At 46.2% G+C, this 26,995-nt stretch overlaps 1 protein-coding gene across 2 annotated transcripts in view; it reads right to left on the reverse strand.

Annotated features, from left to right (window-relative positions):
* The window catches only part of FBXL6 (F-box and leucine rich repeat protein 6), a 441,814-nt gene that overhangs the window by 326,118 nt on the left and 88,701 nt on the right, over positions 1 to 26,995 (reverse strand). Inside the window, exon 3 of one of the 2 annotated variants that reach the window (XM_053715503.1) lies at positions 12,504 to 12,662. The exons of the other annotated variant lie outside the window; for it this stretch is intronic. Coding sequence (XP_053571478.1) covers positions 12,504 to 12,662 — 159 coding nt within the window. The remainder of the gene's footprint in view (positions 1 to 12,503; positions 12,663 to 26,995) is intronic. 2 annotated transcript variants of the gene reach the window in all.

The following is a 26,995-nucleotide window of genomic DNA, read 5'->3' on the forward strand; positions in this document are numbered from 1 at the left end:
GTACAGACTAGCTGAGTATCTCACATGTGTCACTAAACACCTTACACACAGCTCTGAAGGAGAGGTACACTGGGCACTGGGAGGTACAGACTGGGTAACAGAACAAGAGGGAGTGTTACAGGTCACTACAGAGAGAGTACAGACTAGCTGAGTATCTCACATGTGTCACTAAACACCTTACACACAGCTCTGAAGGAGAGGTACACTGGGCACTGGGAGGTACAGACTGGGTAACAGAACAAGAGGGAGTGTTACAGGTCACTACAGAGAGAGTACAGACTAGCTGAGTATCTCACATGTGTCACTAAACACCTTACACACAGCTCTGAAGGAGAGGTACACTGGGCACTGGGAGGTACAGACTGGGTAACAGAACAAGAGGGAGTGTTACAGGTCACTACAGAGAGAGTACAGACTAGCTGAGTATCTCACATGTGTCACTAAACACCTTACACACAGCTCTGAAGGAGAGGTACACTGGGCACTGGGAGGTACAGACTGGGTAACAGAACAAGAGGGAGTGTTACAGGTCACTACAGAGAGAGTACAGACTAGCTGAGTATCTCACATGTGTCACTAAACACCTTACACACAGCTCTGAAGGAGAGGTACACTGGGCACTGGGAGGTACAGACTGGGTAACAGAACAAGAGGGAGTGTTACAGGTCACTACAGAGAGAGTACAGACTAGCTGAGTATCTCACATGTGTCACTAAACACCTTACACACAGCTCTGAAGGAGAGGTACACTGGGCACTGGGAGGTACAGACTGGGTAACAGAACAAGAGGGAGTGTTACAGGTCACTACAGAGAGAGTACAGACTAGCTGAGTATCTCACATGTGTCACTAAACACCTTACACACAGCTCTGAAGGAGAGGTACACTGGGTACTGGGAGGTACAGACTGGGTAACAGAACAAGAGGGAGTGTTACAGGTCACTACAGAGAGAGTACAGACTAGCTGAGTATCTCACATGTGTCACTAAACACCTTACACACAGCTCTGAAGGAGAGGTACACTGGGCACTGGGAGGTACAGACTGGGTAACAGAACAAGAGGGAGTGTTACAGGTCACTACAGAGAGAGTACAGACTAGCTGAGTATCTCACATGTGTCACTAAACACCTTACACACAGCTCTGAAGGAGAGGTACACTGGGCACTGGGAGGTACAGACTGGGTAACAGAACAAGAGGGAGTGTTACAGGTCACTACAGAGAGAGTACAGACTAGCTGAGTATCTCACATGTGTCACTAAAACACCTTACACACAGCTGAAGGAGAGGTACACTGGGCACTGGGAGGTACAGACTGGGTAACAGAACAAGAGGGAGTGTTACAGGTCACTACAGAGAGAGTACAGACTAGCTGAGTATCTCACATGTGTCACTAAACACCTTACACACAGCTCTGAAGGAGAGGTACACTGGGCACTGGGAGGTACAGACTGGGTAACAGAACAAGAGGGAGTGTTACAGGTCACTACAGAGAGAGTACAGACTAGCTGAGTATCTCACATGTGTCACTAAACACCTTACACACAGCTCTGAAGGAGAGGTACACTGGGCACTGGGAGGTACAGACTGGGTAACAGAACAAGAGGGAGTGTTACAGGTCACTACAGAGAGGTACAGACTAGCTGAGTATCTCACATGTGTCACTAAACACCTTACACACAGCTCTGAAGGAGAGGTACACTGGGCACTGGGAGGTACAGACTGGGTAACAGAACAAGAGGGAGTGTTACAGGTCACTACAGAGAGAGTACAGACTAGCTGAGTATCTCACATGTGTCACTAAACACCTTACACACAGCTCTGAAGGAGAGGTACACTGGGCACTGGGAGGTACAGACTGGGTAACAGAACAAGAGGGAGTGTTACAGGTCACTACAGAGAGAGTACAGACTAGCTGTTATCTCACATGTGTCACTAAACACCTTACACACAGCTATGAAGGAGAGGTACACTGGGCACTGGGAGGTACAGACTGGGTAACAGACACAATAGGGAGTGTTACAGGTCACTACAAGAGAGTAACAGACTAGCTGAGTATCTCACATGTGTCAACTAAACACCTTACACACAGCTCTGAAGGAGAGGGTACACTGGGCTACTGGGAGGTACAGACTTGGGTAACAGAACAAGAGGAGTGTTACAGGTCACGTACAGATGAGGAGTACAGACTAGCTGAGTATCTCACATGTGTCTCACTAAAAACACCTTACACACAGCTCTGAAGGAGAGGTTTACCACTGGGCATTGGGAGGTACAGACTGGGTAACAGAACATAGCTGGAGTGTTACAGGTCATACCAGAGGTCAGACTAGCTGAGTATTCACACGTGTCAATAAACACTTACACTCACAGCTCTGAAGGAGAGGTACACTGGGACTGGGAGGTATAAGATGGGTAACAGAACAGAGGGAGTGTTCAGGTCACTACATAAGAGTGTACAGACTAGCTGGAGTTATCCTACAAGTGTCACTAAACACCTTACACCAAGCTCTGAAGGAGGAGGTACACTGGGGCACTGGAGTTACGCACTGGGTAACAGAACAAGAGGGAGTGTTACAGGTCACTACAGAGAGAGTACAGACTAGCTGAGTATCTCACATGTGTCACTAAACACCTTACACACAGCTCTGAAGGAGAGGTACACTGGGCACTGGGAGGTACAGACTGGGTAACAGAACAAGAGGGAGTGTTACAGGTCACTACAGAGAGAGTACAGACTAGCTGAGTATCTCACATGTGTCACTAAACACCTTACAAACAGCTATGAAGGAGAGGTACACTGGGCACTGGGAGGTACAGACTGGGTAACAGAACAAGAGGGAGTGTTACAGGTCACTACAGAGAGAGTACAGACTAGCTGAGTATCTCACATGTGTCACTAAACACCTTACACACAGCTCTGAAGGAGAGGTACACTGGGCACTGGGAGGTACAGACTGGGTAACAGAACAAGAGGGAGTGTTACAGGTCACTACAGAGAGTACAGACTAGCTGAGTATCTCACATGTGTCACTAAACACCTTACACACAGCTCTGAAGGAGAGGTACACTGGGCACTGGGAGGTACAGACTGGGTAACAGAACAAGAGGGAGTGTTACAGGTCACTACAGAGAGAGTACAGACTAGCTGAGTATCTCACATGTGTCACTAAACACCTTACACACAGCTCTGAAGGAGAGGTACACTGGGCACTGGGAGGTACAGACTGGGTAACAGAACAAGAGGGAGTGTTACAGGTCACTACAGAGAGAGTACAGACTAGCTGAGTATCTCACATGTGTCACTAAACACCTTACACACAGCTCTGAAGGAGAGGTACACTGGGCACTGGGAGGTACAGACTGGGTAACAGAACAAGAGGGAGTGTTACAGGTCACTACAGAGAGAGTACAGACTAGCTGAGTATCTCACATGTGTCACTAAACACCTTACACACAGCTCTGAAGGAGAGGTACACTGGGCACTGGGAGGTACAGACTGGGTAACAGAACAAGAGGGAGTGTTACAGGTCACTACAGAGAGAGTACAGACTAGCTGAGTATCTCACATGTGTCACTAAACACCTTACACACAGCTCTGAAGGAGAGGTACACTGGGCACTGGGAGGTACAGACTGGGTAACAGAACAAGAGGGAGTGTTACAGGTCACTACAGAGAGAGTACAGACTAGCTGAGTATCTCACATGTGTCACTAAACACCTTACACACAGCTCTGAAGGAGAGGTACACTGGGCACTGGGAGGTACAGACTGGGTAACAGAACAAGAGGGAGTGTTACAGGTCACTACAGAGAGAGTACAGACTAGCTGAGTATCTCACATGTGTCACTAAACACCTTACACACAGCTCTGAAGGAGAGGTACACTGGGCACTGGGAGGTACAGACTGGGTAACAGAACAAGAGGGAGTGTTACAGGTCACTACAGAGAGAGTACAGACTAGCTGAGTATCTCACATGTGTCACTAAACACCTTACACACAGCTCTGAAGGAGAGGTACACTGGGCACTGGGAGGTACAGACTGGGTAACAGAACAAGAGGGAGTGTTACAGGTCACTACAGAGAGAGTACAGACTAGCTGAGTATCTCACATGTGTCACTAAACACCTTACACACAGCTCTGAAGGAGAGGTACACTGGGCACTGGGAGGTACAGACTGGGTAACAGAACAAGAGGGAGTGTTACAGGTCACTACAGAGAGAGTACAGACTAGCTGAGTATCTCACATGTGTCACTAAACACCTTACACACAGCTCTGAAGGAGAGGTACACTGAGCACTGGGAAGGTACAGACTGGGTAACAGAACAAGAGGGAGTGTTACAGGTCACTACAGAGAGAGTACAGACTAGCTGAGTATCTCACATGTGTCACTAAACACCTTACACACAGCTCTGAAGGAGAGGTACACTGGGCACTGGGGGTACAGACTGGGTAACAGAACAAGAGGGAGTGTTACAGGTCACTACAGAGAGAGTACAGACTAGCTGAGTATCTCACATGTGTCACTAAACACCTTACACACAGCTCTGAAGGAGAGGTACACTGGCACTGGGAGGTACAGACTGGGTAACAGAACAAGAGGGAGTGTTACAGGTCACTACAGAGAGAGTACAGACTAGCTGAGTATCTCACATGTGTCACTAAACACCTTACACACAGCTCTGAAGGAGAGGTACACTGGGCACTGGGAGGTACAGACTGGGTAACAGAACAAGAGGGAGTGTTACAGGTCACTACAGAGAGAGTACAGACTAGCTGAGTATCTCACATGTGTCACTAAACACCTTACACACAGCTCTGAAGGAGAGGTACACTGGGCACTGGGAGGTACAGACTGGGTAACAGAACAAGAGGGAGTGTTACAGGTCACTACAGAGAGAGTACAGACTAGCTGAGTATCTCACATGTGTCACTAAACACCTTACACACAGCTCTGAAGGAGAGGTACACTGGGCACTGGGAGGTACAGACGGGGTAACAGAACAAGAGGGAGTGTTACAGGTCACTACAGAGAGAGTACAGACTAGCTGAGTATCTCACATGTGTCACTAAACACCTTACACACAGCTCTGAAGGAGAGGTACACTGGGCACTGGGAGGTACAGACTGGGTAACAGAACAAGAGGGAGTGTTACAGGTCACTACAGAGAGAGTACAGACTAGCTGAGTATCTCACATGTGTCACTAAACACCTTACACACAGCTCTGAAGGAGAGGTACACTGGGCACTGGGAGGTACAGACTGGGTAACAGAACAAGAGGGAGTGTTACAGGTCACTACAGAGAGAGTACAGACTAGCTGAGTATCTCACATGTGTCACTAAACACCTTACACACAGCTCTGAAGGAGAGGTACACTGGGCACTGGGAGGTACAGACTGGGTAACAGAACAAGAGGGAGTGTTACAGGTCACTACAGAGAGTACAGACTAGCTGAGTATCTCACATGTGTCACTAAACACCTTACACACAGCTCTGAAGGAGAGGTACACTGGGCACTGGGAGGTACAGACTGGGTAACAGAACAAGAGGGAGTGTTACAGGTCACTACAAAGAGAGTACAGACTAGCTGAGTATCTCACATGTGTCACTAAACACCTTACACACAGCTCTGAAGGAGAGGTACACTGGGCACTGGGAGGTACAGACTGGGTAACAGAACAAGAGGGAGTGTTACAGGTCACTACAGAGAGAGTACAGACTAGCTGAGTATCTCACATGTGTCACTAAACACCTTACACACAGCTCTGAAGGAGAGGTACACTGGGCACTGGGAGGTACAGACTGGGTAACAGAACAAGAGGGAGTGTTACAGGTCACTACAGAGAGAGTACAGACTAGCTGAGTATCTCACATGTGTCACTAAACACCTTACACACAGCTCTGAAGGAGAGGTACACTGGGCACTGGGAGGTACAGACTGGGTAACAGAACAAGAGGGAGTGTTACAGGTCACTACAGAGAGAGTACAGACTAGCTGAGTATCTCACATGTGTCACTAAACACCTTACACACAGCTCTGAAGGAGAGGTACACTGGGCACTGGGAGGTACAGACTGGGTAACAGAACAAGAGGGAGTGTTACAGGTCACTACAGAGAGAGTACAGACTAGCTGAGTATCTCACATGTGTCACTAAACACCTTACACACAGCTCTGAAGGAGAGGTACACTGGGCACTGGGAGATACAGACTGGGTAACAGAACAAGAGGGAGTGTTACAGGTCACTACAGAGAGAGTACAGACTAGCTGAGTATCTCACATGTGTCACTAAACACCTTACACACAGCTCTGAAGGAGAGGTACACTGAGCACTGGGATGTACAGACTGGGTAACAGAACAAGAGGGAGTGTTACAGGTCACTACAGAGAGAGTACAGACTAGCTGAGTATCTCACAAGTGTCACTAAACACCTTACACACAGCTCTGAAGGAGAGGTACACTGGGCACTGGGAGGTACAGATGGGGTAACAGAACAAGAGGGAGTGATACTGGTCACTACAGATAGAGTACAGACTAGCTGAGTATCTCACATGTGTCACTAAACACCTTACACACAGCTCTGAAGGAGAGGTACACTGGGCACTGGGAGGTACAGACTGGGTAACAGAACAAGAGGGAGTGTTACAGGTCACTACAGAGAGAGTACAGACTAGCTGAGTATCTCACATGTGTCACTAAACACCTTACACACAGCTCTGAAGGAGAGGTACACTGGGCACTGGGAGGTACAGACTGGGTAACAGAACAAGAGGGAGTGTTACAGGTCACTACAGAGAGAGTACAGACTAGCTGAGTATCTCACATGTGTCACTAAACACCTTACAAACAGCTCTGAAGGAGAGGTACACTGGGCACTGGGAGGTACAGACTGGGTAACAGAACTAGAGGGAGTGTTACAGGTCACTACAGAGAGAGTACAGACTAGCTGAGTATCTCACATGTGTCACTAAACACCTTACACACAGCTCTGAAGGAGAGGTACACTGGGCACTGGGAGGTACAGACTGGGTAACAGAACAAGAGGGAGTGTTACAGGTCACTACAGAGAGTACAGACTAGCTGAGTATCTCACATGTGTCACTAAACACCTTACACACAGCTCTGAAGGAGAGGTACACTGGGCACTGGGAGGTACAGACTGGGTAACAGAACAAGAGGGAGTGTTACAGGTCACTACAGAGAGAGTACAGACTAGCTGAGTATCTCACATGTGTCACTAAACACCTTACACACAGCTCTGAAGGAGAGGTACACTGGGCACTGGGAGGTACAGACTGGGTAACAGAACAAGAGGGAGTGTTACAGGTCACTACAGAGAGAGTACAGACTAGCTGAGTATCTCACATGTGTCACTAAACACCTTACACACAGCTCTGAAGGAGAGGTACACTGGGCACTGGGAGGTACAGACTGGGTAACAGAACAAGAGGGAGTGTTACAGGTCACTACAGAGTACAGACTAGCTGAGTATCTCACATGTGTCACTAAACACCTTACACACAGCTCTGAAGGAGAGGTACACTGGGCACTGGGAGGTACAGACTGGGTAACAGAACTAGAGGGAGTGTTACAGGTCACTACAGAGAGAGTACAGACTAGCTGAGTATCTCACATGTGTCACTAAACACCTTACACACAGCTCTGAAGGAGAGGTACACTGGGCACTGGGAGGTACAGACTGGGTAACAGAACAAGAGGGAGTGTTACAGGTCACTACAAAGAGAGTACAGACTAGCTGAGTATCTCACATGTGTCACTAAAGACCTTACACACAGCTCTGAAGGAGAGGTACACTGGGCACTGGGAGGTACAGACTGGGTAACAGAACAAGAGGGAGTGTTACAGGTCACTACAGAGAGTACAGACTAGCTGAGTATCTCACATGTGTCACTAAACACCTTACACACAGCTCTGAAGGAGAGGTACACTAGGCACTGGGAGGTACAGACTGGGTAACAGAACAAGAGGGAGTGTTACAGGTCACTACAGAGAGAGTACAGACTAGCTGAGTATCTCACATGTGTCACTAAACACCTTACACACAGCTCTGAAGGAGAGGTACACTGGGAGGTACAGACTGGGTAACAGAACAAGAGGGAGTGTTACAGGTCACTACAGAGAGAGAGTACAGACTAGCTGAGTATCTCACATGTGTCACTAAACACCTTACACACAGCTCTGAAGGAGAGGTACACTGGGCACTGGGAGGTACAGACTGGGTAACAGAACAAGAGGGAGTGTTACAGGTCACTACAGAGTACAGACTAGCTGAGTATCTCACATGTGTTACTAAACACCTTACACACAGCTCTGCAGGAGAGGTACACTGGGCACTGGGAGGTACAGACTGGGTAACAGAACAAGAGGGAGTGTTACAGGTCACTACAAAGAGAGTACAAACTAGCTGAGTACCTCACATGTGTCACTAAACACCTTACACACAGCTCTGAAGGAGAGGTACACTGGGCACTGGGAGGTACAGACTGGGTAACAGAACAAGAGGGAGTGTTACAGGTCACTACAGAGAGAGAGTACAGACTAGCTGAGTATCTCACATGTGTCACTAAACACCTTACACACAGCTCTGAAGGAGAGGTACACTGGGCACTGGGAGGTACAGACTGGGTAACAGAACAAGAGGGAGTGTTACAGGTCACTACAGAGAGTACAGACTAGCTGAGTATCTCACATGTGTCACTAAACACCTTACACACAGCTCTGAAGGAGAGGTACACTGGGCACTGGGAGGTACAGACTGGGTAACAGAACAAGAGGGAGTGTTACAGGTCACTACAGAGAGAGTACAGACTAGCTGAGTATCTCACATGTGTCACTAAACACCTTACACACAGCTCTGAAGGAGAGGTACACTGGGCACTGGGAGGTACAGACTGGGTAACAGAACAAGAGGGAGTGTTACAGGTCACTACAGAGAGTACAGACTAGCTGAGTATCTCACAAGTGTCACCAACCCAAAGCACAGACAGATACTCACTAAATACAGAATCTCTGACCACCAGTTGGAAATAGAGACTGGCAGATATCAGACAAAACGTAGACCTAGGGCAGCCAGACAATGTGCACAGTGTGACAGTGGGGACATAGAGACTGAAGCGCACTTCCTCTTGTACTGTACAAGATACAAACTCTTAAGGGATAAATAGAAATAACAGACTTCCCACAGATGTCGGAACAAGAAAGACTATGCGTACTCTTAGGAGAAAACAACAAAGCTACAAGGATAGTAGCAAGATATGTAGCAGACTGTCACATGACCAGAACCCCCAATCAGATTAAATGAACTATCATATTTACCCACTATACTCCTACTTTATAAATTGTTATTGATTTGTTTTATTGTAACATATTACTTTAGCAACACATGTAATAATGTCATGCTAATAAAGTATTCTTGTCTTGATCAAAGTGCAGGGAGAGATGAGAGAGAGGCATAGGGTGAGTAACAGAGGCATAGGGTGAGGGATCAGAGTGCAGAGATAAGTGACAGAGGCTGAGGGATCAGAGTGCAGAGAGAGGTGACAGAGGCATAGGGCGAGGGATCAGAGTGCAGAGAGAGGTGACAGAGGCATAGGGCGAGGGATCAGAGTGCAGAGAGAGGTGACAGAGGCATAGGGTGAGGGATCAGAGTGCAGAGATAAGTGACAGAGGCATAGGGTGAGGGATCAGAGTGCAGAGATAAGTGACAGAGGCTGAGGGATCAGAGTGCAGAGAGAGGTGACAGAGGCATAGGGCGAGGGATCAGAGTGCAGAGAGAGGTGACAGAGGCATAGGGCGAGGGATCAGAGTGCAGAGAGAGGTGACAGAGGCATAGGGTGAGGGATCAGAGTGCAGAGATAAGTGACAGAGGCATAGGGTGAGGGATCAGAGTGCAGAGATAAGTGACAGAGGCTGAGGGATCAGAGTGCAGAGAGAGGTGACAGAGGCATAGGGTGAGGGATCAGAGTGCAGAGAGAGGTGACAGAGGCATAGGGCGAGGGATCAGAGTGCAGAGAGAGGTGACAGAGGCATAGGGTGAGGGATCAGAGTGCAGAGAGAGGTGACAGAGGCATAGGGTGAGGGATCAGAGTGCAGAGAGAGGTGACAGAGGCATAGGGTGAGGGATCAGAGTGCAGAGAGAGGTGACAGAGGCATAGGGTGAGGGATCAGAGTGCAGAGAGAGGTGACAGAGGCATAGGGTGAGGGATCAGAGTGCAGAGAGAGGTGACAGAGGCATAGGGTGAGGGATCAGAGTGCAGAGAGAGGTGACAGAGGCATAGGGTGAGGGATCAGAGTGCAGAGAGAGGTGACAGAGGCATAGGGTGAGGGATCAGAGTGCAGAGAGAGGTGACAGAGGCATAGGGTGAGGGATCAGAGTGCAGAGAGAGGTGACAGAGGCATAGGGCGAGGGATCAGAGTGCAGAGAGAGGTGACAGAGGCATAGGGTGAGGGATCAGAGTGCAGAGAGAGGTGACAGAGGCATAGGGTGAGGGATCAGAGTGCAGAGAGAGGTGACAGAGGCATAGGGTGAGGGATCAGAGTGCAGAGAGAGGTGACAGAGGCATAGGGTGAGGGATCAGAGTGCAGAGAGAGGTGACAGAGGCATAGGGTGAGGGATCAGAGTGCAGAGAGAGGTGACAGAGGCATAGGGTAAGGGATCAGAGTGCAGAGATAAGTGACAGAGGCTGAGGGATCAGAGTGCAGAGATAAGTGACAGAGGCTGAGGGATCAGAGTGCAGAGATAAGTGACAGAGGCTGAGGGATCAGAGTGCAGAGATAAGTGACAGAGGCATAGGGCGAGGGATCAGAGTGCAGAGATAAGTGACAGAGGCATAGGGTGAGGGATCAGAGTGCAGAGAGAGGTGACAGAGGCATAGGGTGAGGGATCAGAGTGCAGAGAGAGGTGACAGAGGCATAGGGTGAGGGATCAGAGTGCAGAGAGAGGTGACAGAGGCATAGGGTAAGGGATCAGAGTGCAGAGATAAGTGACAGAGGCTGAGGGATCAGAGTGCAGAGATAAGTGACAGAGGCTGAGGGATCAGAGTGCAGAGATAAGTGACAGAGGCTGAGGGATCAGAGTGCAGAGATAAGTGACAGAGGCTGAGGGATCAGAGTGCAGAGATAAGTGACAGAGGCTGAGGGATCAGAGTGCAGAGATAAGTGACAGAGGCTGAGGGATCAGAGTGCAGAGAGAGGTGACAGAGGCATAGGGTGAGGGATCAGAGTGCAGAGATAAGTGACAGAGGCTGAGGGATCAGAGTGCAGAGAGAGGTGACAGAGGCATAGGGTGAGGGATCAGAGTGCAGAGAGAGGTGACAGAGGCATAGGGTGAGGGATCAGAGTGCAGAGAGAGGTGACAGAGGCATAGGGTAAGGGATCAGAGTGCAGAGATAAGTGACAGAGGCTGAGGGATCAGAGTGCAGAGATAAGTGACAGAGGCTGAGGGATCAGAGTGCAGAGATAAGTGACAGAGGCTGAGGGATCAGAGTGCAGAGATAAGTGACAGAGGCTGAGGGATCAGAGTGCAGAGATAAGTGACAGAGGCTGAGGGATCAGAGTGCAGAGATAAGTAACAGAGGCTGAGGGATCAGAGTGCAGAGATAAGTAACAGAGGCATAGGGTAAGGGATCAGAGTGCAGAGATAAGTGACAGAGGCTGAGGGATCAGAGTGCAGAGAGAGGTGACAGAGGCATAGGGTGAGGGATCAGAGTGCAGAGATAAGTGACAGAGGCTGAGGGATCAGAGTGCAGAGATAAGTGACAGAGGCTGAGGGATCAGAGTGCAGAGATAAGTGACAGAGGCTGAGGGATCAGAGTGCAGAGATAAGTGACAGAGGCATAGGGCGAGGGATCAGAGTGCAGAGATAAGTGACAGAGGCATAGGGCAAGGGATCAGAGTGCAGAGAGAGGTGACAGAGGCATAGGGTGAGGGATCAGAGTGCAGAGAGAGGTGACAGAGGCATAGGGCGAGGGATCAGAGTGCAGAGAGAGGTGACAGAGGCATAGGGCGAGGGATCAGAGTGCAGAGAGAGGTGACAGAGGCATAGGGCGAGGGATCAGAGTGCAGAGAGAGGTGACAGAGGCATAGGGCGAGGGATCAGAGTGCAGAGAGAGGTGACAGAGGCATAGGGTGAGGGATCAGAGTGCAGAGACAGGTGACAGAGGCATAGGGCGAGGGATCAGAGTGCAGAGAGAGGTGACAGAGGCATAGGGCGAGGGATCAGAGTGCAGAGAGAGGTGACAGAGGCATAGGGTGAGGGATCAGAGTGCAGAGAGAGGTGACAGAGGCATAGGGTGAGGGATCAGAGTGCGGAGAGAGGTGACAGAGGCATAGGGTGAGGGATCTTCTGTGTCTGCACTCATCATGCCGTTACCTCAGCGACCTTATGACATTAGTTAGCAGTATACATAAGGGTACACTAGTCTCGTATGTGTGATTCAGCATACAGAAATGCAAGTTACAGGATGAGCGATCACTAACCTCTCCTTTATCAGACTCTCCACGGTCTCAATAATCTTTTTTTGGGTACTAGGTGGCTGTTTCTTTCCAGGTTCCACCCAACAGAATCCTAAGGATACGCGGTGCCATAAAGCTGGTGTGCTGGCGGCCTCGTACCACCTCCTACACACGCAGGAAAGTCTGAGGACAAACATAGTGTAACCAAGAGACACCCAGCACAAGATAAGCACAAACAGCACATATACTTGTGTGTGTGTGTGTGACTGTACAGTTATGTAAGCACAAACAGCACATATACTTGTGTGTGTGACTGTACAGTTATGTAAGCACAAACAGCACATATACTTGTGTGTGTGTGACTATACAGTTATGTAAGCACAAACAGCACATATACTTGTGTGTGTGTGTGTGTGACTATACAGTTATGTAAGCACAAACAGCACATATACTTGTGTGTGTGTGTGTGACTGTACAGTTATGTAAGCACAAACAGCACATATACTTGTGTGTGTGTGACTATACAGTTATGTAAGCACAAACAGCACATATACTTGTGTGTGTGTGTGTGTGTGTGTGTGTGACTATACAGTTATGTAAGCACAAACAGCACATATACTTGTGTGTGTGTGTGTGTGTGTGACTGTACAGTTATGTAAGCACAAACAGCACATATACTTGTGTGTGTGTGTGTGTGTGTGACTGTACAGTTCTGTAAGCACAAACAGCACATATACTTGTGTGTGTGACTGTACAGTTATGTAAGCACAAACAGCACATATACTTGTGTGTGTGTGACTATACAGTTATGTAAGCACAAACAGCACATATACTTGTGTGTGTGTGTGTGTGACTATACAGTTATGTAAGCACAAACAGCACATATACTTGTGTGTGTGTGTGTGTGTGACTATACAGTTATGTAAGAACAAACAGCACATATACTTGTGTGTGTGTGACTATACAGTTATGTAAGCACAAACAGCACATATACTTGTGTGTGTGTGTGTGTGTGTGACTGTACAGTTATGTAAGCACAAACAGCACATATACTTGTGTGTGTGTGTGTGACTGTACAGTTATGTAAGCACAAACAGCACATATACTTGTGTGTGTGTGTGACTGTACAGTTATGTAAGCACAAACAGCACATATACTTGTGTGTGTGTGACTGTACAGTTATGTAAGCACAAACAGTACATATACTTGTGTGTGTGTGTGTGTGTGTGTGACTGTACAGTTATGTAAGCACAAACAGCACATATACTTGTGTGTGTGTGACTGTACAGTTATGTAAGCACAAACAGTACATATACTTGTGTGTGTGTGTGACTATACAGTTATGTAAGCACAAACAGCACATATACTTGTGTGTGTGACTGTACAGTTATGTAAGCACAAACAGCACATATACTTGTGTGTGTGACTATACAGTTATGTAAGCACAAACAGTACATATACTTGTGTGTGTGTGTGTGTGTGACTATACAGTTATGTAAGCACAAACAGCACATATACTTGTGTGTGTGACTGTACAGTTATGTAAGCACAAACAGCACATATACTTGTGTGTGTGTGTGTGACTGTACAGTTATGTAAGCACAAACAGCACATATACTTGTGTGTGTGTGTGTGTGTGTGTGTGACTGTACAGTTATGTAAGCACAAACAGTACATATACTTGTGTGTGTGTGTGACTATACAGTTATGTAAGCACAAACAGCACATATACTTGTGTGTGTGACTATACAGTTATGTAAGCACAAACAGCACATATACTTGTGTGTGTGTGTGACTATACAGTTATGTAAGCACAAACAGCACATATACTTGTGTGTGTGTGTGTGTGTGTGTGTGTGTGTGACTGTACAGTTATGTAAGCACAAACAGCACATATACTTGTGTGTGTGTGTGTGTGTGTGTGTGACTGTACAGTTATGTAAGCACAAACAGCACATATACTTGTGTGTGTGTGTGTGTGTGTGTGACTGTACAGTTATGTAAGCACAAACAGCACATATACTTGTGTGTGTGTGTGACTGTACAGTTATGTAAGCACAAACAGCACATATACTTGTGTGTGTGTGTGTGTGACTGTACATTTATGTAAGCACAAACAGCACATATACTTGTGTGTGTGACTGTACAGTTATGTAAGCACAAACAGCACATATACTTGTGTGTGTGTGTGTGTGTGTGTGTGACTGTACAGTTATGTAAGCACAAACAGCACATATACTTGTGTGTGTGTGTGTGTGTGTGACTGTACAGTTATGTAAGCACAAACAGCACATATACTTGTGTGTGTGTGTGTGTGTGTGGCTGTACAGTTATGTAAGCACAAACAGCACATATACTTGTGTGTGTGTGTGTGACTGTACATTTATGTAAGCACAAACAGCACATATACTTGTGTGTGTGACTGTACAGTTATGTAAGCACAAACCACACATATACTTGTGTGTGTGTGTGTGACTGTACAGTTATGTAAGCACAAACAGCACATATACTTGTGTGTGTGACTGTACAGTTATGTAAGCACAAACAGCACATATACTTGTGTGTGTGACTGTACAGTTATGTAAGCACAAACAGCACATATACTTGTGTGTGTGACTGTACAGTTATGTAAGCACAAACAGCACATATACTTGTGTGTGTGTGTGTGTGTGACTGTACAGTTATGTAAGCACAAACAGCACATATACTTGTGTGTGTGTGTGTGTGTGTGACTGTACAGTTATGTAAGCACAAACAGAACATATACTTGTGTGTGTGTGTGTGTGTGTGTGTGACTGTACAGTTATGTAAGTACAAACAGCACATATACTTGTGTGTGTGACTGTACAGTTATGTAAGTACAAACAGCACATATACTTGTGTGTGTGACTGTACAGTTATGTAAGCACAAACAGCATATACAGGGAGTGCAGAATTATTAGGCAAATGAGTATTTTGACCACATCATCCTCTTTATGCATGTTGTCTTACTCCAAGCTCTATAGGCTTGAAAGCCTACTACCAATTAAGCATATTAGGTGATGTGCATCTCTGTAATGAGAAGGGGTGTGGTCTAATGACATCAACACCCTATATCAGGTGTGCATAATTATTAGGCAACTTCCTTTCCTTTGGCAAAATGGGTCAAAAGAAGGACTTGACAGGCTCAGAAAAGTCAAAAATAGTGAGATATCTTGCAGAGGGATGCAGCACTCTTAAAATTGCAAAGCTTCTGAAGCGTGATCATCGAACAATCAAGCGTTTCATTCAAAATAGTCAACAGGGTCGCAAGAAGCGTGTGGAAAAACCAAGGCGCAAAATAACTGCCCATGAACTGAGAAAAGTCAAGCGTGCAGCTGCCAAGATGCCACTTGCCACCAGTTTGGCCATATTTCAGAGCTGCAACATCACTGGAGTGCCCAAAAGCACAAGGTGTGCAATACTCAGAGACATGGCCAAGGTAAGAAAGGCTGAAAGACGACCACCACTGAACAAGACACACAAGCTCAAACGTCAAGACTGGGCCAAGAAATATCTCAAGACTGATTTTTCTAAGGTTTTATGGACTGATGAAATGAGAGTGAGTCTTGATGGGCCAGATGGATGGGCCCGTGGCTGGATTGGTAAAGGGCAGAGAGCTCCAGTCCGACTCAGACGCCAGCAAGGTGGAGGTGGAGTACTGGTTTGGGCTGGTATCATCAAAGATGAGCTTGTGGGGCCTTTTCGGGTTGAGGATGGAGTCAAGCTCAACTCCCAGTCCTACTGCCAGTTTCTGGAAGACACCTTCTTCAAGCAGTGGTACAGGAAGAAGTCTGCATCCTTCAAGAAAAACATGATTTTCATGCAGGACAATGCTCCATCACACGCGTCCAAGTACTCCACAGCGTGGCTGGCAAGAAAGGGTATAAAAGAAGAAAATCTAATGACATGGCCTCCTTGTTCACCTGATCTGAACCCCATTGAGAACCTGGGGTCCATCATAAAATGTGAGATTTACAAGGAGGGAAAACAGTACACCTCTCTGAACAGTGTCTGGGAGGCTGTGGTTGCTGCTGCATGCAATGTTGATGTTGAACAGATCAAAACACTGACAGAATCCATGGATGGCAGGCTTTTGAGTGTCCTTGCAAAGAAAGGTGGCTATATTGGTCACTGATTTGTTTTTGTTTTGTTTTTGAATGTCAGAAATGTATATTTGTGAATGTTGAGATGTTATATTGGTTTCACTGGTACAAAAATAAATAATTGAAATGGGTTTATATTTGTTTTTTGTTAAGTTGCCTAATAATTATGCACAGTAATAGTCACCTGCACACACAGATATCCCCCTAAAATAGCTATAACTAAAAACTACTTCCAAAACTATTCAGCTTTGATATTAATGAGTTTTTTGGGTTCATTGAGAACATGGTTGTTGTTCAATAATAAAATTAATCCTCAAAAATACAACTTGCCTAATAATTCTGCACTCCCTGTATACTTGTGTGTGTGACTGTACAGTAGGGCTGCATGATTAATCGCGGCTGCAATGTTAAACCACGATTATTCGCAGCGGTTTAAAAACCACAAGAGTACGCAATTTTTTTTGAAGAAAAAAAAAACATAATTTATGCTTACCTGATAAATTTATTTCTCTTGTAGTGTATCCAGTCCACAGATCATCCATTACTTGTGGGATATTCTCCTTCCCAACAGGAAGCTGCAAGAGGATCACCCACAGCAGAGCTGCTATATAGCTCCTCCCCTCACTGCCATATCCAGTCATTCGACCGAAACAAGCCGAGAAAGGAGAAACCATAGGGTGCAGTGGTGACTGTAGTTTAATTCAAATTTAGACCTGCCTTAAAAGGACAGGGCGGGCCGTGGACTGGATACACTAAAAGAGAAATAAATTTATCAGGTAAGCATAAATTATGTTTTCTCTTGTTAAGTGTATCCAGTCCACGGATCATCAATTACTTGTGGGATACCAATACCAAAGCTAAAGTACACGGATGATGGGAGGGACAAGGCAGGAACTTAAACGGAAGGAACCACTGCCTGTAGAACCTTTCTCCCAAAAACAGCCTCCGAAGAAGCAAAAGTGTCAAATTTGTAAAATTTTGAAAAGGTGTGAAGCGAAGACCAAGTCGCAGCCTTGCAAATCTGTTCAACAGAAGCCTCATTTTTAAAGGCCCAGGTGGAAGCCACAGCTCTAGTAGAATGAGCTGTAATCCTTTCAGGGGGCTGCTGTCCGGCAGTCTCATAGGCTAAGCGTATTATGCTCCGAAGCCAAAAGGAGAGAGAGCTTGCCGAAGCATTTTGACCTCTCCGCTGTCCAGAGTAAACGACAAACAGGGCAGATGTTTGACGAAAATCTTTAGTAGCCTGTAAGTAAAACTTCAAGGCACGGACTACGTCCAGATTATGCATAAGACGTTCCTTCTTTGAAGAAGGATTAGGACACAATGATGGAACAACAATCTCTTGATTGATATTCCTGTTAGAAACCACCTTAGGTAAAAACCCAGGTTTGGTACGCAGAACTACATTGTCTGAATGAAAAATCAGATAAGGAGAATCACAATGTAAGGCAGATAACTCAGAGACTCTTCGAGCCGAGGAAATTGCCATCAAAAACAGAACTTTCCAAGATAAAAGTTTAATATCAATGGAATGAAGGGGTTCAAACGGAACTCCCTGAAGAACTTTAAGAACCAAGTTTAAGCTCCACGGGGGAGCAACAGTTTTAAACACAGGCTTAATCCTAACCAAAGCCTGACAAAATGCCTGGACGTCTGGAACTTCTGCCAGACGCTTGTGCAAAAGAATAGATAGAGCAGAGATCTGTCCTTTTAAAGAACTATAAGAAAAAGAAGCACAGAGGCGCCAACATGGCCTAGTAACGTCACGGCCGTCGGATACAAAACATCAGCAGGATAGGAAATATACTCACAAGCGTAGCGCACCCAAATGGTGCTATTGTGGCAGTCTGGAACATCAAACAGTGGTCCAGCTCACTGGTGTCTCCAGCCAGATAGAGATGATCCTTGGCGAGGGCCTATCCTATGATGCCTATAAGGGCAAAAAAGGCACACACATAGCCCAGTAACGTTTGTACACCAGATAAAAAAGGATTCAAGGTTGTACTTACAGGAAACAAAGCACCACCAGGTGCAATATCAGCAGTATTTTGATTATGATTTTCTGCATCCTGCAAATTGGATTCCACAGTCCACTGGGCGGCTGAGAGGTCCCAGTACTGCTGATATTGCACCTGGTGGTGCTTTGTTTCCTGTAAGTACAACCTTGAATCCTTTTTTATCTGGTGTACAAACGTTACTGGGCTATGTGTGTGCCTTTTTTGCCCTTATAGGCATCATAGGATAGGCCCTCGCCAAGGATCATCTCTATCTGGCTGGAGACACCAGTGAGCTGGACCACTGTTTGATGTTCCAGGCTGCCACAATAGCACCATTTGGGTGCGCTACGCTTGTGAGTATATTTCCTATCCTGCTGATGTTTTGTATCCGACTGCCGTGACGTTACTAGGCCATGTTGGCGCCTCTGTGCTTCTTTTTCTTATAGATCACACCACACCAGGATGACCGTCCTATGACAGAGAGCTGCCTTCTTTCTTTTGGATTATTCTTTGTGCGGACATTTTGTTATTTGATTACACCAATATCATCTGTGAGCATATCATCTCTAATAATCTGATATAAGTGTGCTAGGTTTATTGTATATTCTCTTAATTATCTGTATATATTTGCTTACCTGTTCGCTGCTTATTGTTAGCGCCCCCTAGGAGTGTGGTGTATGTTCTATATGCACCACCCTCCTTATATCTTTTGTTATCACCTTTTAAAGAACTAGCTGATAAGCCTTTGTCCAAACCCTCTTGGAGAAAACAGAATTTATGCTTACCTGATAAATTACTTTCTCCAACGGTGTGTCCGGTCCACGGCGTCATCCATTACTTGTGGGAAATGTTCTCCCCCACAGGGAAAGGCAAGGAGAGCACACAGCAAGAGCTGTCCATATAGCTCCCCCTCTGGCTCCGCCCCCCAGTCATTCGACCGACGGTTAGGAGAAAAAGGAGAAACTATAGGGTGCCGTGGTGACTGTAGTGTATAAAGAAAAAAAAAATTCAACCTGATTAAAAAAACCAGGGCGGGCCGTGGACCGGACACACCGTTGGAGAAAGTAATTTATCAGGTAAGCATAAATTCTGTTTTCTCCAACATTGGTGTGTCTGGTCCACGGCGTCATCCATTACTTGTGGGAACCAATACCAAAGCTTTAGGACACGGATGAAGGGAGGGAGCAAATCAGGTTACCTAAACAGAAGGCACCACGGCTTGCAAAACCTTTCTCCCAAAAACAGCCTCCGAAGAAGCAAAAATATCAAATTTGTAGAATTTGGCAAAAGTGTGCAGAGAAGACCAAGTCGCTGCCTTACATATCTGGTCAACAGAAGCCTCGTTCTTATAGGCCCATGTGGAAGCCACAGCCCTAGTAGAGTGAGCTGTGATACAGTCAGGAGGCTGCCGTCCGGCAGTCTCATAAGCCAAGCGGATAATGCTTTTCAGCCAGAAAGAGAGAGAGGTAGCAGTAGCTTTTTGACCTCTCCTCTTACCAGAGTAAACGACAAACAAGGATGAGGTTTGTCTAAAATCTTTTGTTGCTTCTAAATAGAACTTTAAAGCACGAACAACATTTAAATTGTGTAATAAACGTTCCTTCTTTGAAACTGGATTCGGACACAAAGAAGGAACAACTATTTCCTGGTTGATGTTCTCGTTGGAAACAACTTTTGGAAGAAAACCAGGCTTAGTACGCAAAACAACCTTATCTGAATGGAACACCAGATAGGGTGGATCACACTGCAAAGCAGATAATTCAGAAACTCTTCTAGCAGAAGAAATAGCAACCAAAAACAGAACTTTCCAAGATAGTAACTTAATATCTATGGAATGTAAAGGTTCAAACGGAACCCCTTGAAGAACTGAAAGAACTAAATTTAGACTCCAAGGAGGAGTCATGGGTCTGTAAACAAGCTTGATTCTAACCAAAGCCTGAACAAAAGCTTGTACATCTGGCAAAGCTGCCAGTCGTTTGTGCAACAAGATGGATAATGCAGAAATCTGTCCTTTTAGAGAACTAGCTGACAATCCTTTATCCAAACCTTCTTGGAGAAAGGAGAGAATCTTTGCAATTTTAATCTTACTCCAGGAGAATCCTTTGGATTCACACCAACAGATATATTTTTTCCATACTTTATGGTAAATCCTTCTAGTCACAGGTTTTCTGGCTTGGACCAGAGTATCAATCACAGAATTTGAAAACCCACGCTTGGATAAAATCAAGCGTTCAATTTCCAAGCAGTCAACTGCAGAGAAACTAGATTGGGATGTTCGAATGGACCTTGTACTAGAAGGTCCTGTCTCAAAGGTAGCTTCCATGGTGCAGCCGATGACATATTCACCAGGTCTGCATACCAAGTCCTGCGTGGCCACGCAGGAGCTATCAGAATCACAGAGGCCTTCTCCTGTTTGATCCTGGCTATGAGCCTGGGGAGGAGAGGAAACGGTGGAAACACATATGCTAGGTTGAACGACCAAGGCGCCACTAATGCATCCACTAGAGTCGCCTTGGGATCCCTGGATCTGGACCCGTAGCAAGGAATCTTGAAGTTCTGACGGGACGCCATTAGATCCATGTCTGGAATGCCCCATAATTGGGTTAACTGAGCAAAGACCTCCGGATGGAGTTCCCACTCCCCCGGATGGAAAGTCTGACGACTCAAATAGTCCGCCTCCCAGTTGTCTACTCCTGGGATGTGAATAGCAGATAGATGGCAGGAGTGATTCTCTGCCCATTGGATTATCTTGGTTAATTCCTTCATCGCTAGGGAACTCTTTGTTCCCCCCTGATGATTGATGTACGCAACAGTCGTTATGTTGTCCGACTGAAATCTTATGAACCTGGCTTCCGCTAGCTGAGGCCAAGCCAGGAGCGCATTGAATATAGCTCTTAGTTCCAAAATGTTTATCGGGAGAAGCGAATCTTCCCGCGACCATAGGCCCTGAGCTTTCAGAGAGTCCCAGACCGCGCCCCACCCCAAGAGGCTGGCGTCGGTCGTGACGATGACCCACTCCGGTCTGCGGAAACTCATTCCCTGAGACAGGTGATCCTGGGTCAACCACCAGAGAAGTGAGTCCCTGGTTACCTGGTCTACTTGAATTTGGGGAGACAAGTCTGTATAGTCCCCATTCCACTGATTGAGCATGCACAGCTGTAATGGTCTTAGATGAATTCGAGCAAAAGGAACCACATCCATTGCTGCGACCATTAGTCCTATTACTTCCATGCATTGAGCTATGGAGGGTTGAGGAATAGAGTGAAGAACTCGACAAGCTTTTAGAAGCTTTGTCTTTCTGACGTCTGTGAGAAAGATCTTCATTTCCACAGAATCTATTATTGTTCCCAGAAAAGGAACCCTTGTGGACGGTGACAGTGAACTTTTTTCTATGTTCACTTTCCACCCGTGAGATCTGAGAAAAGCCAACACAATGTCTGTATGAGCCCTCGCTTTGGAAAGAGACGACGCTTGGATTAGGATGTCGTCTAGATAAGGTGCTACAGCGATGCCCCTCGGTCTTAGGACCGCTAGAAGGGACCCTAGCACCTTTGTGAAAATTCTGGGAGCGGTGGCTAAACCGAATGGAAGAGCCACAAACTGGTAATGTTTGTCCAGAAAGGCGAACCTCAGGAACTGATGATGAGATTTGTGGATTGGGATATGCAGATACGCATCCTTCAGATCCACGGTAGTCAAAAATTGACACTGCTGGATTGTTGGTAAGATTGTCCGAATGGTTTCCATCTTGAAGGATGGAACTCTGAGGAACTTGTTTAATATCTTTAAATCCAGAATTGGCCTGAAAGTTCCCTCTTTTTTGGGAACCACAAACAGGTTTGAGTAAAACCCTAGACCTTGTTCCCCGGAGGGGACTGGGTTTATCACTCCCATCTTTGATAGGTCTCTTACACAATGTAAGAATGCCTGTTTCTTTATCTGGTCTGAAGATAAGCGAGACAGGTGGAACCTTCCCTTTGGAGGAAGTCCCTTGAATTCTAACAGGTATCCCTTGGAAACTATTTCTAGTGCCCAGGGATCCAGAACATCTCTTGCCCAAGCCTGATCGAAGAGAGATAGTCTGCCCCCTACCAGATCCGGTCCCGGATCGGGGGCTACCCCTTCATGCTGTCTTGGTAGCAGCAGCAGGTTTCTTGGTTTGTTTACCCTTGTTCCAGCCTTGCATGGGCTTCCACGCGGGTTTGGGCTGGGCCGCGTTACCTTCTTGTCTAGCGGCAGTGGAGTTATTAGCCGGTCCGTTCCTGAAATTGCGAAAGGAACGAAAATTAGACTTGTTCTTAGCCTTAAAAGGCCTATCCTGTGGGAGGGCATGGCCCTTACCCCCAGTGATGTCTGAAATAATTTCCTTCAATTCCGGCCCAAAAAGGGTCTTACCCTTGAAAGGAATATTCAGTAACTTAGTCTTGGATGACACGTCTGCCGACCAGGATTTTAGCCAAAGCGCCCTCCGCGCTACTATAGCAAAACCTGAGTTTTTCGCCGCCAATTTCGTTATTTGAAAGGCGGCATCCAATATAAAGGAATTAGCTAACTTTAATGCGTGAATTCTGTCCATGACTTCTTCATAGGAAGTCTCTTTCTGGAGCGACCTTTCTAGTTCTTCGAACCAAAAGGACGCCGCTGAAGTGACAGTAATAACACACGTAGCTGGTTGAAGGATGAACCCTTGCTGAACAAAAATCTTTTTAAGCAATCCTTCCAATTTTTTATCCATAGGATCTTTGAAAGCGCAGCTGTCCTCTATAGGAATAGTTGTGCGCTTCGCTAGTGTTGAAACAGCTCCCTCAACCTTCGGGACCGTTTGCCATGCGTCCCTTCTAGGGTCTACTATAGGAAACGTTTTCTTAAATATAGGAGGTGGGGCAAAGGGTACACCTGGCTTCTCCCACTCCTTTTCCACTATGTTCGCTACCCTCTTAGGTATTGGAAAAGCGTCGTCGTGCACTGGGACCTCTAAAAATTTGTCCAATTTGCACAACTTCTCTGGTACTACCATGGAATCACAGTCATCCAGAGTAGCTAATACCTCCTTAAGCAAAGCGCGGAGATATTCTAGCTTAAACTTAAATGCCACTAGATCAGGTTCTGCCTGTTGAGAAATTTTTCCTGAGTCTGAAATTTCACCCTCAGACAGCCCTTCCCTCACAGCCAATTCCGATTGATGTGAGGGTAAAATAGATAAGGCATCGTCAGCGTCTGATTGTTCATCCTTTTTATCTGTATTTAAAACTGAACAATCACACTTTCTCTGAAAAACTGGCAGTTTGGATAAAAGATTTGCTATAGAATTATCCACTACTGCTGATAATTGTTGCATAGAAATAAGCACTGGCGCGCTAGGTGTCGCCTGCGCGGGCAAAGCTGGTGTAGACACAGAAGGAGAGGATGTAGAGCTATCCCCACTACCTTCATTAGATAAATCATCTTGGGCAACATTATGAAAAATAACAGAGCTGTCCTGATTTTGTTTGGACGCTATGGCGCAATTATCACAAACACTCGAAGGGGGAACCACATTTGTCTCTATACACACAGAACATAGGTTATCTGATGGAACAGACATGTTAAACAGATTTAGGCAGGCAAACAATGCAATAAAAACGATTTTAAACAAAAACGTTACTGTCTCTTTAAATAATAAAATGACACATTTATTTCTGAATGTTCAAAAAACTATGAAGGCAATATCCGATTTTTCTGAAATTTGGACCCCAGTGTCTTAATGCTTAGAAAGTATTGCACAGCAAATATGGAGACTCTAGCTCTTAAAACAAGCAAACCGGAGCTAATTGTTGGATTTAACCGTTTTTATACACCACAATCCCAGCTACAGCCTTGCTGCAGCTTTTTACCTTCCTTAGGGGTCACCATTCACAGAAAAAAGCCTTTTGGAGTCACTTTCTGAACCACAGGACCCTCTCACATAAATCTGCTTGCACTGCCTTGAAATTCAACTGCACAGCTGAAGTGCCAAAATGAGGCTTCCTCCCTCAGCACACTAGAGTGAAGGGGCCTTCCTGACTAGATTTAGGTGTCTAAAACAAGCCAGATCAATAAAAAACGTTCCCAAGTGTATGTGAGCTTATAAAATATTTCAAATGGTAGAATATTGTAATAAAAACCAATCGATTTAGCCCCTAACAGTGTCTACCAGCATAAAAAACAAAAAGGGGAAGCCCGTTATCTTTTTTGCTGAGGTGAAAGAAAAATGGCTTACCGTTTCCCCTGAGGGGAAAAATGACTGTCATCTAGCATTAGCCTGTGTTGTTAGAAGGAGACTAGTCATACCTGAAGCAGATGAGTCTGCAAACTGTTACCCCCAACTGAAGTTCTCTTGTTTCAACAGTCCTGCGTGGTAACAGTAATGGATTTTAGTTACTTGTGCTAAAATCATAGCCCTCTTAAACAGAAATCTTCATCACTTTCTGTTATAGAGTAAATAGTACAAGCCAGCACTATTTTAAAATAACAAACTCTTGATAGAAGAATAAAAAACTACAACTAACAACACAAACTCCTCGCCATCCCCGTGGTAGATGCTACTTGTTCAGAGCGGCAAGGAGAATGACTGGGGGGCGGAGCTATATGGACAGCTCTTGCTGTGTGCTCTCCTTGCCTTTCCCTGTGGGGGAGAACATTTCCCACAAGTAATGGATGACGCCGTGGACCGGACACACCAATGTTGGAGAAAGGACAATATCCTAGGAATCCTAACCTTACTCCATGAGTAACTCTTGGATTCACACCAATAAAGATATTTACGCCATATCTTATGGTAGATTTTCCTGGTGACAGGCTTCCGAGCCTGTATTAAGGTATCAATGACTGACTCGGAGAAGCCACGCCTTGATAGAATCAAGCGTTCAATCTCCATGCAGTCAGTCTCAGAGAAATTAGATTTGGATGATTGAAAGGACCTTGTATTAGAAGGTCCTGCCTCAGAGGCAGAGTCCATGGTGGAAGAGATGACATGTCCACTAGGTCTGCATACCAGGTCCTGCGTGGCCACGCAGGCGCTATCAGAATCACCGATGCTCTCTCCTGTTTGATTTTGGCAATCAGTCGAGGGAGCAGAGGAAACGGTGGAAACACATAGGCCAGGTTGAAGAACCAAGGAGCTGCTAGAGCATCTATGAGCGTTGCTCCCGGGTCCCTGGACCTGGATCCGTAACAAGGAAGCTTGGCGTTCTGGCGAGACGCCATGAGATCCAGTTCTGGTTTGCCCCAACGATGGACCAGTTGAGCAAACACCTCCGGATGGAGTTCCCACTCCCCCGGATGAAAAGTCTGGCGACTTAGAAAATCCGCCTCCCAGTTCTCTACGCCTGGGATGTGGATCGCTGACAGGTGGCAAGAGTGAGACTCTGCCCAGCGAATTATCTTTGAGACTTCTAACATCGCTAGGGAACTCCTGGTTCCCCCTTGATGGTTGATGTAAGCCACAGTCGTGATGTTGTCCGACTGAAATCTGATGAACCTCAGTGTTGCTAACTGAGGCCAAGCTAGAAGAGCATTGAATATTGCTCTTAACTCCAGAATATTTATTGGGAGGAGTTTCTCCTCCTGAGTCCACGATCCCTGAGCCTTCAGGGAGTTCCAGACTGCGCCCCAACCTAGAAGGCTGGCATCTGTTGTTACAATCGTCCAATCTGGCCTGCGAAAGGTCATACCCTTGGACAGATGGACCCGAGAAAGCCACCAGAGAAGAGAATCTCTGGTCTCTTGATCCAGATTTAGTAGAGGGGACAAATCTGAGTAATCCCCATTCCACTGACTTAGCATGCATAATTGCAGCGGTCTGAGATGCAGGCGCGCAAATGGCACTATGACAGGTGTGGAATGGAATGAAGGACACGGCAAGCATTTAGAAGTTTTGATAACCTGGACTCCGTCAGGTAAATTTTCATCTCTACAGAATCTATAAGAGTCCCTAGGAAGGAGACTCTTGTGAGTGGTGATAGAGAACTCTTTTCCACGTTCACTTTCCACCCATGCGACCTCAGAAATGCCAGAACTATCTCTGTATGATACTTGGCAATTTGAAAGCTTGACGCCTGTATCAGGATGTCGTCTAGATACGGAGCCACCGCTATGCCTCGCGGTCTTAGAACCGCCAGAAGTGAGCCCAGAACCTTTGTAAAAATTCTCGGGGCAGTGGCCAACCCGAAGGGAAGAGCTACAAATTGGTAATGCCTGTCTAGAAAGGCAAACCTTAGGAACCGATGATGATCTTTGTGAATCGGTATGTGAAGGTAGGCATCCTTTAAGTCCACTGTGGTCATGTGCTGACCCTCTTGGATCATGGGTAGGATGGTCCGAATAGTTTCCATTTTGAATGATGGAACTCTGAGGAATTTGTTTAAGATCTTTAGAT

Source organism: Bombina bombina, chromosome 5 (genome assembly GCF_027579735.1).
Source record: "Bombina bombina isolate aBomBom1 chromosome 5, aBomBom1.pri, whole genome shotgun sequence".
Lineage (NCBI taxonomy): Eukaryota > Metazoa > Chordata > Amphibia > Anura > Bombinatoridae > Bombina > Bombina bombina.